This window comes from Eubalaena glacialis, chromosome 12, assembly GCF_028564815.1.
Source record: "Eubalaena glacialis isolate mEubGla1 chromosome 12, mEubGla1.1.hap2.+ XY, whole genome shotgun sequence".
NCBI classification, from domain to species: domain Eukaryota; kingdom Metazoa; phylum Chordata; class Mammalia; order Artiodactyla; family Balaenidae; genus Eubalaena; species Eubalaena glacialis.
This window is the reverse complement of record NC_083727.1, coordinates 25,120,889-25,141,951: the sequence shown is the minus strand read 5'-3', so window position 1 is coordinate 25,141,951 and position 21,063 is coordinate 25,120,889. Positions and strand designations below refer to the sequence as shown.

Here is a 21,063-nt window from a genome sequence, read left to right as displayed (position 1 = left end):
TATACTATCAGTGTTAAATAGAAAAGCTCCAAATCAGTTATAAATTGAGAACAAATAGCAAAGGCTGAAGGTACTCCGCATAACATTTTAAAATGTCTTGATTCTAAATAAGTCTCTTCCATTAGACGTCCCCAGCCCTTAATGCCTCTTTCAGGAGACAATCTGTTAGGACGATGGAAAGTCGGGAAGAACAGCCTCAGAAGGCAGAGGAGGCTTAGTCGGCTCCTTCCAGATTGGTGTCGGCCACTTCGGGCAGTGGGGGCCCAGCTGAGGCCCCTCCTGGCAGCCCCTCTGCTGCTGCTGCTGCTGCTGCTGCTGCTGGGGGCTGCCTCCTGGGCTCACATCTAGACCCCCCAGCTGGCACGTGCTCTCCCGCTGCCGGCGGCGGGGCACGACCGTCGGCCTCCATCACCCATAGAAAGGCCTCTGCCGGAGGCTCCGGGGCCCGGCCGGAAGCTGCTGCCTCTGGCTTCCGGGGCTGCCCGTCGGCCTCCATCACCCGTAGAAAGGCCTCTGCCGGAGGCTCCGGGGCCCGGCTGGAAAATGCTGCCTCTGGCTTCCGGGGCTGCCCGTCGGCCTCCATCACCCGTAGAAAGGCCTCTGCCGGAGGCTCCGGGGCCCGGCCGGAAGCTGCTGCCTCTGGCTTCCGGGGCTGCGCGTCAGCCTCCATCACCCATAGAAATGCCTCTGCCGGAGGCTCCGGGGCCCGGCCGGAAGCTGCTGCCTCTGGCTTCCGGGGCTGCCCGTTGGCCTCCATCACCCGTAGAAACGCCTCTGCCGGAGGCTCCGGGGCCCGGCTGGAAAATGCTGTCTCTGGCTTCCGTGGCTGCGGATCAGCCTGTGGTCCAGCAGGGGGACCATTGCCTTGGGCCTGTGCTCCTGACCCTGATCTGAGGGGAGGTTCTGCCTCGTTGCCTCCCTCCGCCTCAGCCTGAGGACTTGGGGGATGCAGGGGACTCCCTGAATGGCATGCTGAGCTCAGAGGGGCTTGTTCCAGCCCCTTGAGGGCCGTGCCGCCACCCCCTTGAGGACTGCTGACTTCTGTCTGGATTTCTTTGGACGCATCGAGGGTTGACTCTGGACGATGGATGACCATGAAGGCGGCGGCCAGATTTTGCACAGCATTGTGAACACCGTTGGCTTCCTCCGCCTCTGCCTCTTCACCCACAGAGGTATTTGACTCTGGCTCGTCGTCGTCAGAGGTGAGCTGACCTTGGTCATCCTTTTCAGGCATTTTTGTTTCTCTAATTTTTTTATAGAGTTCGTTTCTCTCCTCTTGTAAAGCTCGACAGAGGTTCTCTAGCCTTCCAATTTTCATCACGAAGCACTCATATTCTTTAGCTCTCAATGCTTTCTGTGATTTAAACAGACACACACACTCATAAAACGACATGAAAAGCAAAATTGCCAGGATGCTCTATGGAGACAAGCAAAACCATTTGTCCAGGAATTTGTCTATTAGGCTCTGACCACAGGGTGGTGGCTGGACAGATACTTGGTCAGGGACATCACTTCTATTTTTGTACTGTGTTGGAGACTCTGGTAGAATTTTAATCCACGTATTCTTTTCTTTAGAGAAGAAAGATAGCAAAGCTTCTCTCTGCTTCAGTCTAGGGCTTTTAAAATCTTATAATAGATGAATTTTCTGCTTCTAAGACTTAGAAGGCATAAGTAGAAGCTTATGGCAAAATGATTGAGAGAGACTGGGTCTTGGCCATCAGCAATACCTTATCTGTTCTGTAGATAAACTGCTATATGCTAATCCAGCAACTGTTTGATTTATGTTTATGAATAATAAGCACATCTCTTTGGAATTGGTTGCAATTTGGGATGAATTGTTAGAACAGTAATTATATCCAGAGAAACTCACCACACACTCATTCATGATGCTGCTCGAACTGTTCAATTCTCCTTTTCTCTAGAAATGTTGGTGTGTTTGTGCACGAAATCATCTTACTCCTTCAGCCCCACCTTTGTGCTACTCTGTACCTTTTAAGACTTTTTTTTTCCACTTCTTTACGTGGAGAGGCCTTCACCTGAAAGCCCTGCCTCTCAGGTTAAGGACCATGTATCTTTGCCTTTATGGTCTCAGAATCTCCAGAGCCTGATGTAATATCAGTATTTAAATACCTGTTGGAGGAATTAAACAATATATCTCCATATCTGTCTATAAAATAGCACATACCCTGGGTGCTTGGGCTAGTGTCTTCTCTCAGTTATGTTCAAATCAACTAATTAATTTATTCTGCGCCTGTTATGTGTCAGGCACCAGGGAAATTCAAGGGCAGGTAAAACACTCATCCTGCCTTTAAGGCATTCACAGTCCAGCAGGTGTGGTGCTGCTTTGGGGACAGCTTTGGCATCAACAAATAGGCATGTGACTTAGGGTCACAACACTATGAGTCTGGACCTGAGACTAAATTACTAAATTGACGTTTGCTCTAATTATTTTTATTACAATATCATATACCACATCCCAGAAAAATTCAGCTCTTTTTCAAAAGTAATTATTTTGTGGTATTAGGCCATAATTATTTTCTGAGTATAAATATATTGACTAGACAAGGGAAGATGAGCAAGGGGAAAAACTTCCTCACCTCTTCAATCATGTCCAACAGAGCTTTGTTACAGTTCTCAAACCGAGCTTTCCACGTGGCTGTGTCCTTTTCCAGCTTCTTCATTTTCTTAGTGGTCTACAAAAATGAGTGTTTTAATGTTAATTCTGAAGAGTTAATATATCAAAGAAACTATCAGTTCCGTATGTGACTTCAAGAAAAGTCCTTTCGTTACCAGCTGCTGAAGCAAGCAAAAATTCGATGTCAAGAAATGATGACTGAGTGGAGAGAGTCATGATTTATTTTTGAATCATCTAGGTCAGTGGTGAACAGACTTACTTGCACCAGACCCAATTAAGGAGAAAGGAAAACTACTTAGGGCCTTTCTGTTTTGTCATTGCTTTTTCTTTTGTTTAAAATAAAAATAGCTTTATTGAGTTCCAAGAATAAGCTTGAAATTTAGATTATTTACTGTACTGAATGGAAGACTATTAGTGAGAAAGTCGGCCTGGCTTTTCAGATGTTAAAATGTTGATAATATCTGGGCACATCTGAGAAGTAGCCACACAAAGGCAACTTTCTATTTTCTCAGCCTTCACATTTGTAGAGTGCAGTAGGATTCACAGAATGTGATTACATGCGTTATTGCTTTCATCCTTGAGACAGTCCCCCAAGGAGGGTTCTATTTTCACCTCCACTTTATAAACGGGGAAACTAAGGTTCAGAGAGGTGGAGTAGTATTCAGGTGAGTTAGCAGAAGAGTAGGGCTGGAGTTATTTCATTTAATGTAACATGTGCAGAGTGCATGCTAGTTGCCAGGCCGGGGCTGGGTGTAGGGCATCCAGAAGTTAATAAAATGCAGCCTGGCTTTTTCAGACCTGAAACTACTCACGTTCCTGGTTATAGGATCTCCTCTCTGCTTGCCTGAAGTGAAGGACAAGGCGTGTGTTCAGGTGCAGTTACCCTGGATGAACCACACCTGGGCACTGGCTGCTTCATGCTAACCTGCCTGAGGCTGGGTCTGCTTGGAGGCTAGAGGCTGGGCCCAGACAGTTGGCCCCTGGGCCCTATAGAGAAGTTACGTGAGCCTTGAGTGCTTTTTTATTTTGATCATTTCTTAACTGAGTTAAACTTTTAAAAGTCATCAGCCCCTTTAGGAATTTGATGAAATCCATGAGCCCACACCTAAAGAAATGCAATATGCATATCAAACTTTTTTGCTAATTCTACTAAAAACCTATAAATGAACTCCAGATAGAAAACTCCTCCTTTAATATTTATTCCAATCTTAAAACTATGTAATTCTGCAATAAATAACAGCATTTTTCCTACTCTAATATTTATTCCAAATTAAAACTCTGTAATTAAAAAAGTTTTTTTTAAATGGATGGATCCATCGTGGAGTGGGAAAGCTGTATTCATTGTATTTCACAATGAATTGTGAAATTTATCATATTAGTTTATGGAAATTTTTTCAAAGAATGCTTTCTACACTTAAAGAGGGTTAATGCCAGTGCCTGTTCAGAAACACAATTCTAATGCTGATTTTATTTTGGGAAGACACTGAATTAAACAAAATGTGAACAGTATGTCCAATAATAATATTAGCACCTCATATTTGTAAAAGACTTTAAAAAAGTTTAAGACCCTTAAAAATACATTAACTTATTTGAACTTCGCAATCTTGTGAAGTAGGCAAGGGAAATCGTTTCTTAATTTATAGATAAGGGGGAAGTTAAGTGAATTGTTCACTGCTACTTGATGGGTAAAAACACACCCAGACTTCATGTTCTCATTCAAGCCCCTGTCCGTTATATCTTATTACATATATTCTCTTCTGAGAAGGATCCTATGAAATGGTATTTTCTACTCTAACATTCTGCTTTTGCATATTTGTATGAAAGTTAATTTTTTTAATCTTTAAAAGATTAGTTTTTAATTTCAGTATAAACAACATAATATTAAATTTCTAGCTCTTATCTTTTCTTTTTACCCTCTCCATGGCCTAGAAAAAGAAAATATTCTTCCTCAGAGTGAAAATGTATCCTAGTGTTTTCGGACTCTTCCTAAGACTAATTCACCAGATACTTACCAATAAAAAAATACAGTCCAAATCTCATTTGCATGTATAAGTGTTTCATTACTTCATGAAATGCACTGAAATATCTTAGCAAGAGAAAAATGAACCCAAAGGAGTATTGCCTGTCAAACTAGAAGATGTCAGTATTTCGTGGGGGATAAGCAATACTCACTTTCTCCATTTCCTGTTTGAAGGTGGCAAACACCTCATTGCTTTTTGTCAGCGTGCTCTGAAACTCTTCAAACCTTCCAGAGTAGACAGTAAGCTGTAAACAGGGGAAAGAGTAGATCTGTTTTAGGACTGCTTTCAGAATCCTTCCAGAACAAAACAACATGTCATTGTTTATTATTTGAGAAGAAAAATGATTTAAGGTAATTTTTAATACAATGTTAATGATACGTTCAATTTTTTTTACTACGAGATCAGCCTAGGTCAGTGAGTATGATTGAAGTACTTCTTTAAAGAAAAATGAAATAATAAAATATGTCATCACCATTTCATTATAACTTTTACCAACAAACATTTTTTGAGCACTGAACATAAGCACTGACTCTGTGTACAAAAGCATTTAACCTGTAGTTCCTTTTTTTGAGGGACCTGCACTCCTGACAGGAAGATAGTCCCAAAGACAACTTGATTATAGGACAGTGAATACAAAGTACCAAGTCAGTTAAGTACTGATCAGAGAAGGAGGTGAGTGTGGCAGGTGATCATTTGAGCCACATTTTTGTGGAGAAGGTGAGCCTTGAACTTGATCTTGAGGGAAGCAAGAATGTAGACAAGTATGGGCCAGACATGGACTAGGGTTGCTGCCATTATGCAGGTTGTGCTATTATAAGCAATTGTCATTTCCCTTTTTGACATTGTGGTTTTGTGTATTTATGAATACAGTGTTCTAGCTAACAGCAGTTAATTGTCCCTTTTCAACAAAATCAGTTTATTATACCAATTTTTTTTATAGATGGAAATAATGAGTCTTGAGGAAGAAATGCCTTCTTCTAATTTGCACCAAAAAAACATCATACAGGTTAGCTTGGGAGTATGGAGAAGAGCCTTTGTACCTCCACATCCTTAATTCCGAGGCTAGTATTTGGGGTAGGAATAGGGCAGGATAGGGAAGGAGGGTGTATAAATACTTGATTGTTACTGACAGTGATACAATAATAAAATCTTGCTTTTGAAAATAATTTTAGGATAGCACGTTTTGAGTGAGTGGAGATTTAATATGGATGATTCTTATTTACTAACATGGAAAGTTTCCATTTTCAAATGAGACTTTGGTACTCTTGAGTGTCTGGAACAGCCTCAAGTCCTCAGTTGGGTGCCAACTGGCTGGTGGTACTTGTGAGACTGTCCTTTCAAAAGCAGAGTAGAGTGACTGACCGAAAGCCAGTAGGTTGGAGAGTTCCCAGTCTTGGGGATGGGAGTTAGAGGGAGTGTGTGGGAATCAAACAACCCCTAGAACCAAGAAAATTTGCTTATCTAGAATGGCTCATTCTCACATGATTCAGAAGAGCAGAGGTTTTACAGCAGTACACAAGAACAACAAAATAACGTAAAACTTTTCATAGGACACAGATTTTCCCAAGTCAAACAACAGCTGACCATCATTTTGAAATCAATCATTAGCACTGTGGGTATGTGATAAAACTTGAGGTAACTGTAGTGGCCTAAAATTTTTCTCATGATTCTTTGGCATACAGATTTTAAAAGACTGGGTAAAGTGGCAGAAGGGAATTCATGGCCAGGAAGGTACCCTAGGGTTTTACACACATAGTGCATAAGACAATACAGCTGACCCTTGAACAACTCAGGGGGTTAGGGACACTGATCCTCCATGAAGTGAAAAATCCGTGTATAATTTATAGTCAGCCCTCTGTACTCCCGGGTGCTCATATCTGCGGTTCCCCATCTGCAGATTCAACCAACCTTGGATACTGCAGTACTATAGTATTTACTATTGAAAAAAATCAACGTGTAATTAGATCAGCACAGTTCAAACTCATGTTGTTCAAGTGTCAACTGTACTTGCTCATTAGGTGCAATGCACTCTTGACATATTCTATTTAATTGTTTCATTTTTTCCCAAAGTACTGGCTGAGATCCACTGAATTGATTTCAGGGTGCATGAATAGGTCAAGTCCCTCAACTTGAGGGTAAGCTCCTGTGGGACTGGCTGCCTATACCGCCCGTGGTCTAGTGGTGTAGGGTGGGGACAGCTACCCCCAGCTGATCCTCTTCACCTATCACAAAATCCATTCATTTGTATTTTTGGCCAAGCCTCCTGTTGACTTCTTTTCCTTACTTTCTTCTCTTTCTTTTTCTAGCTTTTCAGTAATTCCAGCAGAAGTACAGGGGGTTCGCGATATGGTCTCCTGAGCTGGTCCTCCCAGACGCTCTCCTGCAGCCCTCTAGCTGTAGGCTGCAGACGGGAAGGGAAGGAGTGGGCACGTGTGCGGTCCATTTCACCTGTGCAACCTTGACAGGCTCAACGGGGGCAACCACACCCACCCCGGCCAGCTCTCTCCCCATTCTTTGGGCAAAATGTTCTTTTGGTGTATAAATTGGGCAGATTTTGTTTCCCTTCCCCACGTTTTCTTGTGGCATGGAGAAGACAGATATACCAGAGTTCCAAGGAGTAGTGTCTCACTTCATTACCACTTCTGGCTTTTTTCTGGTGACCATCAACTTTTTCTCTCTTTTCATCTTTTAAATTGGGTAAAATACACATAATATAAGATTTGCCATCTTAACCATTTTAAGTGTATAGTTCAATATTGTTAAGTATATTCACATTGTTGTGCAAACCAATTTCCAGAACTTTTCATCATGCAAAACTGAAACTCTATACCTGTTAAACAATAGCTCTCCATTTCTTCCTTTTAGTGACTGTTTTTAATAGTCTGCTTTTCTTCCTATTTGACCTCTTTGTCATAGGTGGCAAAACCTGTATGGACTATACTTTTCTCAGGTAACCAACTCTGACACTCTTTATTGATATGAACTAAAATGCACACTTCCTGTTTACTTTATGGATATGTGTTTGGTCATATTTTCCCTCTCACTATTATGCTGACATGATGCATGTTTGATGTGTCATATTCCCTCTTTCACTTTGGTATTTCAGGGAAGCATGGAAGGAACATCCAGAGGTCTTCCTCAGTATTTTTACCAGAGGCAGAAATAGAAACAAACTATTCTAGGGTTAGTAACAGCAACAGTTGCCCTGACATTTCACTTTTAAATGGGCGGAGCGGCACACACATTCTTTTACCTGAGCACAAATTTTAATTACAAACATTCATAGCATATATGAAACAGAAATGTGTCCAGGAATTGTCTTAGCCAACTTGCGAGATTTCAATTATAATAGTAATTGCAGAGGAATCTCCTTTCATCTTATATAGATAAGGTGAGGCCTTCTGAGATTAAAGACTATGATTACCCATCTTTAACAGTTGACTCACTGATCTTTCCCCTGGGGTAGTATTTTGTGTCTGTGTTGCTGTGTTGTGTTGGTATTGCTGACTTCCCACATCTACTACCATCTTCATCCTTATCGATCCAATGAACACTCTATTTGTAGCCACAATTGTATCCCATTGATCATCTCTGACATTTACTCTATTGGCTTGGTTTGTATAATTGAAAGCTAGACATCTCTTCCCTAAGTGAGAATCATGCCCCAGATTGGCAAGCTGTTGTCTTATGACTGAAAAGTGACTTCCGCCTAGGAAAACACAATCTATCCTTGATATTTCCTTTGCTCAGACCATAGAAATGGGGACTAAGGCTTCTCCTTCCTACCATCCGACTCCTTTAATTGTCAAACCAAAGGAAGTGTTTGAGTGCTTTGCAAGATCATCTGTGATAGACTTTGTTTTTCAAGGTTTAAACATTTTAAAAATATAATGCTGATATTTTTCAAGATGAGCTCATTTAAACATTATTACACATAGGGATTTGGGGCCTCTATATTCTTCGTGATGATTAAGTAATTATTGCAGTTCTGAAAATGCCTTGAAGACAAAAGAGATAGACAAGGGAGGGTCCTTACAGAGAGAGCCACATGCCATGGAAAGCAAGGTGATGGAGGAGGCAGGGTTATCTAGTTTAGCTGAGTTCTTCAGCTCTGGATATTCTCTACATTCATAAACTAGAGCTGAACATGGTCTTGAGATCATCTTTTCCAGTGGTTCTTAAACTTTTTTTCAAATAAAGACTTCTTTTGTCTCATATATCATTATGTGGATCCTTACCTATGAAATAATACTAATATTAGCTCATACACTAATCAGTTGTTAGCATTTTAATTAATATTATTTTTATCACTAGATTGTGAGTTTAATTAGGCAAGGATTTTTGATTCTCTTATTAAGTACTATATTTCTAACATCTAGAACCATGCCTAGCACTTAGATGCTCAATAAATATTAGTTGAATTAATTACGCTTACTATGGGGGCAGGCACTGAGCTAAGTGTTTTTTTTTTTTTTAAATTGTTGAATGTGTCTACTCTTTTTTTTTAAATTAGTTTATATTTATTTATTTTTATTTTTGGCTGTGTTGGGTCTTTGTTGCTACGCGCGGGCTTTCTCTAGTTGTGGTGAGCGGGGTCTACTCTTCGTTGTGATGCGTGGGCTTCTTATTGCAGTGGCTTCTCTTGTTGCGCAGCACGGGCTGTAGGTGCGGGCTTCAGTAGTTACAGCACACGGGCTCAGTAGTTGTGGCTCGTGGGCTCTAGAGCGCAGGCTCAGTAGTTGTGGCGCACGGGCTTAGTTGCTCCGTGGCATGTGGGATCTTCCCAGACCAGGGCTCGAACCCATGTCCCCTGCATTGGCAGGCGGATTCTTAACCACTGTGCCATCAGGGAAGCCCTGAACTAAGTGTTTTGAGTGCATAACTTGAAAACAAACTGCATATACTACATATTCATTAACTCATTTTCCTTCTATAAATTTAATCAAACATATGAATAACTGCCATCCACGCTGCTAAGCAAAAGCTGATATAATGTCAAAAGCAACTACATTTTAGATAGTAGCTGCTGCCTTATGTGCTGTTAGGTTTTGGAAATACTGAAAAGTAATGGGCCTCCCAGAGGTCAGAGGACTCCAGCTTGGGATCATTGATCCATTACAGCATCCTTATTTTACAGACCAGGAAATTTAGGTCCATGGAGGTTTAGGTGAGCTGCACAGAATCAGACAGCTTCACAGTAGAAGAGCCAGGATTCTGACCCTGGTCCCTGGGCTCGACCCAGTATTGAGGGATGAACGAGGAACACTGGCAAGTCTAGAACCCTGGGTCATACTTTTTCAAACTTGAGTGGGTATAGGTGGGAAATTGGATTACACCTTTATGTTATTTCACAGGTCATTAAAGACCTAGTTTCTGATACCAGCCAAATGAATCACTCTCTAGCCTAGAGTCTAATGGTATTCATCTATTCTTCATTTAGCATAGAGGAATAGAGATTGCTTATAACAGATGGAACAATGAATAGCTTCACATACTGCCTTTGTACCCCTCAAGGCTCTGTGCTGTGAATGGGACAGAGATAGAGCCAGAAGCCCTGACTTGCTTCTCTGGACTCTCCCCCCAGCAGCCCCCCACCACTGGACAATGAGGTCACACCTCCTTTCCCCCCTGCCTGCCTCTGGTTAGAAAACTGCCACTGCCTGCCACCCACCCCACACCACGATATGATGTGTTCCGTGACTGCCTAAAGGATGACCTTGAGTTTGTAACTTTAGAGTTTAGTCCTTTAACTCTGAGTCCTTCGATTCTATTAATAGTGAAAAAAAACTACGGTTCGTATTTCTATGTAATTAATATTTTAAAATTATTTTGATATATTAGTGGGGGAAACAATTCATCATTGCGTTTTGTACACACATTGGAAAGGTGTGCTTTAGGAAGGTTAGATATCAAAATGTTATTTATGTTTTTGTCTGTGTAGTGGTATAATTTGTGATTTTAAGTTTCTTGTTTTTCCTACTTTCCTTTTTAAAAAATGAACTCGTATTCATTGAACTTGTTCATTTTTTTTCACAATGAAAAAATATTCAGCAGTCAGCACATAAACATTTACAAGTGAATTATTCAAATCTTAAATTAATGCTGCCCAGTTTGGAAGGCTTCTGATTTTCTCGCTTTCTGTGAATTTGCTCTGTGAGATTTTACAGTCCCTTTAGCACTTGGGCATTTCTCCCAGCAGGGGAGCTAGAGCCCCTCTGTGGCAGGATGGCGCTCCTGGAACCTGACAGGGAACGTTTGCCAGGAGGGGCAGAGCCCCAAGGGCACCAGAAAGATGGATAGGTCTGGCTTTCCTCTAGAGCCAGCTGTTGCATGAGGCTTTATTTTTGAGCCTGAAATACGAATTCCCATAGTCTAATCAAAACATACACATAACATCACGAAGCCAAATCAAAATGGTTTCTGACGTCTGCCATCTCTAATCATTTGGCACTGACAAGGCCAACCTCTGATAGCACAAAAACATGGGTGCTGACTCTATTTTTCTAATTTCCTTTTATTATAAATAATGTCAAACAAGTAAGGAAATTTTCAGTATTGACAATTATACATGGTGCATCTGGACAGTTTACATTTTACCCTTACCGTGACAGGTTAATGGGGGAGGAGAGAGAGGACATATGAACAGGTAGGCGAGGACCTGGCCACCAGCTTATTCTGGTTGACCCTCATTTGTATTGATATGTCAACAGACCTTTTGACTAGAAGTTGTTGGTGCAGAGCATTTATTTTTCTTAGGTATAACATTGTACTTTTATTTTTACTTAAAAATAATAAATATGAAGTTATTCTTCATTTCCAACTCCTGTCCCTACTTCCCCTCCCACATGGAAGGCCTCTTGCAGACTACCTTTGGTTCACAGCAAGGAGGGCACCCCCATGCATTGTTGTCCCCCTACTTCACCTGAGCCTGCAGGACTGTCTCTTGTTCCTTCAGCACTTTGGCCTGAAGTTTCCACTCTGCTGCCTGGTTCAGCAACTGTGAGAAGAGAATGCATGGAAAGACTGTCAAATTATCTTTTAGATTACCATTTGTTGTAACTTGTGTGTAAACTTAATTACTTTCTAAGTAATCCTCTTAAGTAATTTTGGGGGAACTTTGTAAAGAATCTAAGAAAGCTAAGAAAACAACTAGTTTAAAAAGTTTGATTCTCAACTAAAAATTAGTGATTCCAATGGAAAAAAAAAAAAAGGAAAAAAGTCTCCAACTCAAGCATGAATCACACAAAATTCAACCTCCCACCAAATTCTGGACCTGTCTGTAGCAATTCTGGCCAACCTGTCATTCAGCCTCTGCTTGAACATTTCCATAATATTCCCACCTGGGGCATTGTTGTGAGTAACTGTTCCTTTATATTAGACCACTGTTCTCCACCATAGTATGCATCAGAATCTCCTCAGGGGCATGTTAAACTGCAGATCCTTCTCAGAGAAAATAAGTTAGGAAGTATAGGGTGTGATTAGAATCTGTACTTAGAGCAAATACCCAAGATGGTTTGGATATTGGTGGTCTATGGATTATACTTTGAGAAACACCAAGTTATTGGTGGTCCATGGATTATACTTTGAGAAACACCAGGTTAGAAATTTGACCTATTACTCCAAATCCTATATAAGGTTTACAAAAGAAGTCTCACCCCTCTCCCATAAGGCTGCCCTTCAGATACAACCAAAGCCCTCATGTGAAACACGATCAGAACTGGAACTCATGGGTTAAATTGAAAAAGTCGTTTTAGGCGTAAAAATGACACATACATATGTAAGACATGTTATTTTAACTTAAGATGTATGTTCATTTATTTATCAATTTTGATGTAGGGCTATGATCTTTGTTTTGGGTATGGATCTTCTGATTGGAATTCGGAGGGTTTTTGCTTGTTTTTACAAAAATCATATCTATAATATGGCATATAAGATTTATAATTGTTTTAAAACAATACTGCTAGAACCTGAAGACCTAAGATGTTTGTAAAGCAGCTTGATTGGATAATTCTCTAGAGCTTTACAACTTTCTTCCGGTCTTTTATAGTTGCTCACATCTAAGTTGACAATTGTTTTTTTGCTATTGGCCTACATCTAGGCTTTCAAATCATTAAGCATAGTTTTTTTTAGAAACAACTCTTTCTTTTAATACATATTTCATCAGTTTATGTATCATTCTGTTGATTTACATAATACAAAACCAAGGATAACTGGGAAGAAAAGGTTTGGGAGCAAAGACCCGATTCTTAGTAAGCTCTATCTTACTTAACATGGGCAACCACGTGTAGATAGATATTCCAGAGTGGCTAACTAGCCCCAGGGTTCAGCACGCTATGGGCATCTGTCAGCGTGCTTCCAGAGAACGGTGAGCGTCATGGATAACCTGGTTAGTCAGTCAGGTGGCTGTCAGTTAAGAAGTTTCTATTTTATTTCAAGATAGGCTGATATAAATTTTTTTTTTGTTTATTCATGTTGTAAAAAAAAAAATGTTCATTTTTGCTATCAGAACCAAAAATAATAAAATCATTATTTGTAAAAACTTGGAGGCATCTTTTTTCTTATCCAAGTTAGTCTTGACCTCTCCATTTGTAAAAGGGGGTTGTATATGTCCCTCCATGCCTCCCAGTGAGCAGTGAGGATCAATTATTATAGAAGTGCAATTGACTCACTGTAAGAGAGGTCTGAGGCAGCTGCGGAGTGGAAGACCTGCAGCGCTCCCTCTGGCCATCTGAGCTGTGTGGCTGCAATGTACACGGCCGGCCCCTGCTTGACACACAGGGGCCCTGTTGTGATGGGTGGTTCCCGATGAAGAAGGAAGAAGGAGGCTGCCTGTTCTTCTTGAAATGAAGAATGGCCCCTCCCCTATCCCACAGCTCTGACTTGATATTTCATCACTTTCAAAAAGAAGTGTCAGAGCTGGAACCCAGGAAGGTAGCCGCTAGCTTTGAAGAACTGAGGGGGACTACCTTTCTTTGACTTGTACCTGCTGTTTTGCTAAATCAGGGAAGGAAAAGGGGGCAGCATGCTAGTTTCTTGCTAAGGTTGAGTCACTCCGTGTCTGCCCCCCAGCCTCTCTCACATGAATCTTTGCCTAGTTGTTCCTCTGTCATGCCTCATATATTAAATACCAAAGGTACTGATATTCTGTAGGAAGCATATTTTACCTGAGAGTAATTACATCAACAGTGGAGTATCTGTTTTCTTGGATTCTGACTAATAAATAAATGCTTTATTTCTTACTTTGAGAGCTAGGTTGTAGATGGATTTAATAAATTAGTCTTTTTATTAAGAGCACATGGACATCTGATTTGAAATTATGCAACGTCCACCAGGTTATGTTCTCCAGAATTCATCCTTTTGTTGTCAAGTTTGAAAACTGAAGTTTAAAAAAAATTACTATTCTAACAAATTGAAATGATTGTAGTCTGATTTTAGGTAAATGCAGAGCTTGTGATCAATTGTTAAATGGCTACATTTGAACGACTGGTCCATTGACTATGTCAAATCTCTCTCCCCAGCAACAGACATGTGCTTTAACTCATGACTCTGAAACACACCTCTGAGTGTGATGTACTATCACAGAGCTTGGGCTTTAGGGACAGATACACTGGAGACGTGACCAACACATCTTGGTCACTTAGCAGTGTGTGACCTTATACAAGTCACATATCCTTTTTGAGCCTCAATTCTCTCATCTCTTTTGGAGTGTTTGGGGTTAATGAGATGTCAGTAAAAGCCACCACTCAGTTTCTTAAACCAAAAACTCAGGAGTCATCCTTGACTCCTTCCTTTCCTCACTGTCACCGTCTTCCTGTTCAAAGCATTGCCTGTTGGTTTTACATTAAAAACATAACTTTTATCCACATCCAGCTCTCCTTCTCCACTGCCACCTCCCCAATCCAAGCCGTCATCAGATCTTGCCCAGATTGCTGCCTAGCTCTCTTCTTGCTTTCTTGTCCCTCTTTAGTTCACTCTCCACCTACGAGCCAAATTCAGCTTTTACAGATGCAAAGCAGATCATGTCACTTCCTTTGCTAAAACTACCCAGTACTTTCCCATTATATTTAGAATAAAATCCAAACTACATTTCAAGCTTACAAAGCTATACAATTTGACCCCTGTTTACGTATACAATTTTATTTTGAAATTTTCTCCCACTGGGTTAACCTGCTCTTGCCACCCTGACCTTTTCCAATTTCTGGAGGATGCCACGCTGGTTCCAGCATTAGGATCTTTGTCTCTTCTACAGACACTGCTGCTGGAGACCTCCTCTCTGACTCCCTCTTATCAGGCAGGGCGCAGCGCAAGCGTCCTCCTCTCGGTAGGCCTTCCTTATCACCCAGTCTAAAGTAGGTCCTCTCCTTCTGCCCCATTCGAGGTTCCTCCTTATTTCCCTAGTAGCACTTACTATTATCTGAAATTATCCTTCCTTATTTGTTTTCTTGTTTATTGCGTCTCTTCCCAGTTAGATTCATGCTGGAGTGTGGCCTTCTCCTTCTTGTTCACCGCTACACCCCAGCACCTAGAAGGGTGCATAGCTCATGAAAGGTGTTTGAAAAAGGTTTGGTGAATGGATGCATGACTGTTTTAGGTAAAAAACAGTGGAGGTACAGTATTTCCTACTGGGCTAGCCAATTTCATTCTCCAGGGAAGCTTAGGCTCTTTCTCCATCAGTCTAGTGCTCTATGACCATTGTCAAAAACAACATTCTCAGGGGTTCTCTGACCCCAAGGCAGACCAGACAAGCACACAGACTCAGGTGATAAGTACATATTCCTTTTCACGTTTGTGTCGCTCCTCTGCTTCCTTCATCATTTCTTGCGCCTGCTCGAGTTTTGCATCCACCAGCTTCTGCTGCAGTTCTCTGTGTTTAAATATTTTGTCCAGGTGCTAAGGAAAAATAAAGTGCACATATCAAGCTTGACTTATTATTGGTGCTGAAAAAAATGTAAAAAAAAAGTAATGTTGACATAAACACGTGTTCGCTGGGTTTTAAGATTTACAAAAAAAAAGGGGAATAAATGCATTGGCATCGCTTATGGTTTTATATGAAAGTCATAAATTGGTGGAGTCCCCTGCATTCTGCACTACACAAAAGTGGCTGCAAAAGGTGGAGGTACCAGAGTTCAGCAATGCTAACTCCAAAAGGCCCTAACAGTATTTTTCTAAATTTGGTAACTATTAGATACGGCGCTAGTAATTATGCTAGGCAGCACAGACAATGATGTATGTTGCAAGGGCTACAGCACTATCACTTGGTATTTTGGCTCTTTCTGTGAATATAAAACCACTTTTAATCACAACATTAATTCAGTTTATCATGGTGAATTCTCCTCTACATGCTTGCCTCAAAGGGTGGTGAGGAAGCCCTGAGGTAACAGCCTGTGGCCTTGGGTCTGGGACTGAAACAGGAGCCCCTGACGTCAGCTCTGTTTCTCTGGTGGGCAAGACAAGGCTGAGGGTCACAGGTGAATTGACACGCAGATGTGCTACTGCCTCCTCCATGCCTTTTGACCTCTTGACTACCTTGGTGAAGAGAAACTTCCAACTCTACCTCAGTGTGGAGAATTTCTTGGTCATTAGGAGGTCCCATTGGCAAGAGGACATGTGGAATTCCATCCTTGGGCCTTACCTCGAACCAGTCCTAGGAATATACAACTAGTCTACCAGGCCATTCCCATATGAGATCTCTCTGAAGAGTATGGACATTTTCTTTTTAGCTCCTTCCCTTTTGTTTTCTCCTGAACCTCCACTTCGGAGCAGGATTGATCTTCGTGACAAGATAAAATGGTAGCATGGCATTATGGCTTACTGTGAGGAGTTTCTTGATTTACCTAACTGCTATTACTACCTTCTATTGGCTCAGTTTTTTTCTTGATAAAACCTTAGCATGTTGCCAACAGGGCTACTTTGACTATGTTATATTACATTTTAAGGCAGATATTTAAAATTTGGGTGGGATGGGAAAAGGGATATGATATATCAGAATCCTGAGGGGGCATCTGGAGTCTAAAAAACATATTGAATATTAAAGTATAATTTTGGAATAATAAAAGATCCTTATAGTTCCCCTAATGTAAACCATTGACAACAAAACTCTTTGGCTTTTGTGTCTGTGGATAAGTGATTGAATCTCGTAGCCTCTTCTTCCCATCTATAAAATGTGGATAATATGTTATCATCTGGTGGATAAGATCGTTGAGACAATTAAATGACATATTGTATGTAAAGTATAATACTTAGCACATTGCCTGGCACAAGCTAAGCATAAATAATAATGCCTTTATTACTATAATTACTATATATAGTAATATTTTATATATTATTTGATTGTGGCGTGTATACAATGCAGACTTTTAATTTAGATGACATAGTAATTCTTAAGAGGGAGTGTGTGAGGTATTTCTTGGTTCTGTAGAGAGAATTTCAAAAAGGCTGAGAAATACTATTTTCAAGAATAACTGTGTTCACGGCCCACCACTTTCTATTTGTTACCTTTGCTTTGCAGTGATTCCAGTTTTGAAGAAATCCTGTATGACTTTCAGCCAGGTAGTTTGTAATACCGTCTGTTTTTATTTTGGCTAGTAAAAGAAACCCAATCCTAAATATTAATCAATCGAGAGGGCTGGCCATAACTTTGTCATTAACCAAGTTCCCCACCTTCACACCCCAGATCCGGTTTTACATGCAGTGCTTCTAAGTTGTTTGATGTGGTTCTCACCTCCTCCCTGAGCTCATACTGATCAAGGATGCTTTTCAGTTTCTCTGCGAGCTCAGTGTTCTCCTGACAGAGCTTCATATTTCGCTCACTCTGCTGCTCGATCTGGGCCTGGATATCTGCGAGGGTGCTCTGGAAATGACTTGTGATCTCCTTCCTTTTCTCTTCTTCCTCACGTGCTCTCTGAAGGGTTTCCTCCTGTGGATAGAAGGCAAACTCTTTTGTTATGCTGGTTTACACGCACCAGGGTTTACGGAACTCAGGGTTTGGTCAATGAAAGATTAGTGTGCAGGGTAAGAAGGATGTTTTTCCTCAGCTCTCTAGAGGTAACATTGCTCAGCCCCAAAATAAATGTTTGAGCAAAGGTTTCGGTTGTGAATACACGGTCACTCAGAGCAGGTGCAGCAAGGGCCTTGAATTTGATAGTTGGTGATGAATAGGCTTGTTTTAAAGACAACGGGTCCCCTGTTGAGTGAATAAACTGCAGGGATTTCTAACAGACATGCAGCCCTAAGGTTCTGATCTCTTGGCTATAGCCTGGAAAAAAAGGCCACTTGGTTTTACTGATTGATGGGACATATCATGTGTTCCTTTGCTTTGGTATAGAAAGAACAATAGATCTTATGTCTCTATAAAAATGATGGCATATTAATCACATAATTGTATTCCCCAAGTTTTTAAAATATAAGTGATCACAATATAAATTTTCTTTTAGTTAAAAAAAAAAAACTTTCATCAAAAAGCTTGAAAAGGAAACTAAGATAACCATAGATGAATTACAGCAATTCAAGAATGTAAAAGGAAATCTTAGAAAATATGCTGGATATTTTTTTTTATATATAAATTTATTTATTTATTTTTGGCTGTGTTGGCTCCCCGTTGCTGCACGTGGTCTCCCTCTAGTTGCGGCGAGCGGAGGCCACTTTTCCGTTGCGGTGCACGGGCTTTGTGGTGGCCTCCCTTGTTGCGGAGCACAGGCTCCAGGCGCGCAGGCTTCAGTAGTTGTGGCTCGCGGGCTCCAGAGTGTAGGCTCAGTATTTCTGGCGCACGGGCTTACTTGCTCCACGGCATGTGGCATCCTCCCAGACGTGAGCTCAACCCATGTCCCCTGCATTGGCAGGCGGACTCCTAACCACTGTGCCACCAGGGAAGTCCCCTATGCTGGATATTTTTTGAAGGAACAATCATCCAGTGTGTCACATAGGGTTATTGAAATGTTCAGTGTAAATTTTGAATTTGAAAGCAATATTATGTTTCAAATCTTCTTTAACTCGAAAATGAAATATCTAATTTTCCCCTCTTCTACTTTGTTAACATTTAAGAATTGAAAATTAACTTTTATATCATTTCTGTTCTCTTTTCTCCTAAATCAAAAGTCCCCCTTCATTGCTAACTGCTAACAATGTACCCAAATTTACCCCATATCTATACTGAGAGTTATTTGTGTTGTACTTATTCCTCTCATTCTTTTAAAATAAAAGGGTTTAATCTCGCTACATCATACCAAAGATAGAGATACTGCTGACAAGTGATACAGACATTTTAGGATTCCTTTAGTTCTGATTAATTGTTATTATGAAAGCTTGCTTCATTGTTGGCAAGTAAAATTATACTGCATTTAGTTGCCTACCATGATCAAATTATGTAACAGGATTTTTAAAAAGAAATGCTGATTGAAACAGAAGTAATTGTGCAAGTCTTTATTATGACAGTAGGATAATGTGATCAAAATAAAAGTTGATGCTGAAAATACCTGCTCTGGAAATATTTTAATTTATCATTACATATCCCCTTTCTCCTACAATATTTGCATATTTTCTAACTCTAATATGACTCCTGATATCAGAATCATAATTTATTCATGGTATAAACATTTATTGAGTGGAAATTTCTTAGGGACATTGTAGAAGAAATCTACCTTCCTAATCTGAAGAAATTAACTATCGGAGATGTTATTTCCCTGAACTTTGAATGCTAACACTTACTATATGTATTTCACTAAAAGTGATTTTGGCGTCTGTTAAGAGCAGTTGAATATACATGTGATAGTGATTGTCTCCTTATTGTTCCCGATTGGTTTAGAAGCCAACAACCTCCTAGTCGTATAATTATACTCCATGATCTGAATGTCATTTGCATTTATAACTATTCCATCCATGAATGAATGAATGAGTAAATGAAAGGACTACCCCATGCTACCCAGCAAGTCTGAGTTTTTCACTGGCCACTGGCTAGAGAAAGAAGGTATGGCTGTTAATATGGCATTAAACACATGTCAAACCATCGTAGCACCCAATCCTGGCCCACAGAATGGCGTCTTGCATTTTACATTACATTGTTTTTCAATGAGAGAAAAATAAATGTACTGCAATCATAAAATTTGAGTCCACTGGTAAAGAAAATGCAATCATTTGGACAATGTCTGAGATAAAATTTTCTTTATCATGCACAAAATTCAAAGTGAAAATTAATAATGCAAAGAAAATTGAGGGACAAAATCTGAAATAACTAAGAAAACTTTTCAAGCATCATTGTGCATCTTAGAACCAGTGCTGTGCCTGGGACACAATCCATGGGTATTCAGTATATGTTTATTTAATGAATCAATAAATTATTAATTTACATATAGACATATGAATAGCTTGAACTAGATGATTCCTATAGTCAAAAATTGATGTAATTAAAAGAAAGAAGTAGGCAATTTCACAATTATAGTAGGAGATTTTTTACACCCATCCCTCAGCAATTGATAGAGCAACAAGACAAAAATTCAGTAAAGACATAAATGATCTAGAGCTAATTGTTACTTATGCAACATTACACCTAATGTGTATGTAAAAGCACTCAGCACAAGTCCTGGCATATGTAAAAAGCACTCAGCACAAGTCCTGGCATAATAATGCTACTTAATTCCATTTCCATAACTGGAAGCCATTACTGAGGGTGTGTGGGTATAGCTACAGGATCTCCTGCCACTTCCGTCATTCTGTCTTTGAATGCTGTCCAAAGAGATCAAGCCACATCATTCCATCCACATCATTAAAGGAAATTTAACTTTTATCTCCTTACTATACAACACTACTGAAAGCCAGGAGATTTATGTAAGCACAGAGTGCTATTACTTGATTACATATCTGAAGTTGAGGATGACGACCCCATTCCCATATAACCTGGGTTTCGATTGTCCCAGTGCAATGATTAAAGAGATGCCAGAAGCCCATCTCCTACAACTCGTAATTTGAGAGTTAGAGTTCATCACACTGGCCTCTCATTTCCCAGATATCAGAAAACAGTTTTGGAATATGAGGAGCCATTATCCTATTCTATTTTTCTTCCTAACTACATTGTAAAAACTTAGCAATGATCTTAATCTGTTTCTTAAAGTATCTTTTTTTAAACACGTGTAATAACTATCTCACAAGACTATTGCTATCTAATTAATTCTTGTTTGTCAAAAGCTTTAGGATCTTCAGCTGGAAAGGGGATTGTGGATGCATGCAGTATTATCTTGGAGAGCCCTGCATCTTGCTTCACTGAATGGAGCTAGTGTCTGTGTGTAATCAGATTAACCACACTGCTAGAGGCTTACGCTGTAATTAATGAAACCCATGCAGACTGACTGAAGTGATCAGTCTATTATTTTTAGATTGAATAATTAAGCTTGAAGAGCTTCATTGTTTTTTCGAGTA

The 21,063-nt window shown here is 40.3% G+C and overlaps 1 protein-coding gene across 3 annotated transcripts in view; it reads right to left on the bottom strand.

Annotated features, from left to right (window-relative positions):
- Positions 1-214: 214 nt before the first annotated feature.
- The window catches only part of TXLNB (taxilin beta), a 36,352-nt gene continuing 15,503 nt past the window's right edge, over positions 215-21,063 (bottom strand). The window contains exons 5-11 of one of the 3 annotated variants that reach the window (XM_061207333.1): positions 17,378-17,572; positions 15,427-15,546; positions 11,579-11,653; positions 4,808-4,900; positions 2,598-2,693; positions 839-1,354; positions 215-490 (exon numbers count right to left, since the gene is read on the bottom strand). In XM_061207333.1, coding sequence (XP_061063316.1) covers positions 215-490; positions 839-1,354; positions 2,598-2,693; positions 4,808-4,900; positions 11,579-11,653; positions 15,427-15,546; positions 17,378-17,572 — 1,371 coding nt within the window. Of the gene's footprint in view, positions 512-598; positions 1,355-2,597; positions 2,694-4,807; positions 4,901-11,578; positions 11,654-15,426; positions 15,547-17,377; positions 17,573-21,063 lie in introns of all 3 variants that reach the window. The other 2 variants (XM_061207331.1, XM_061207332.1) reach the window with 2 other exon arrangements.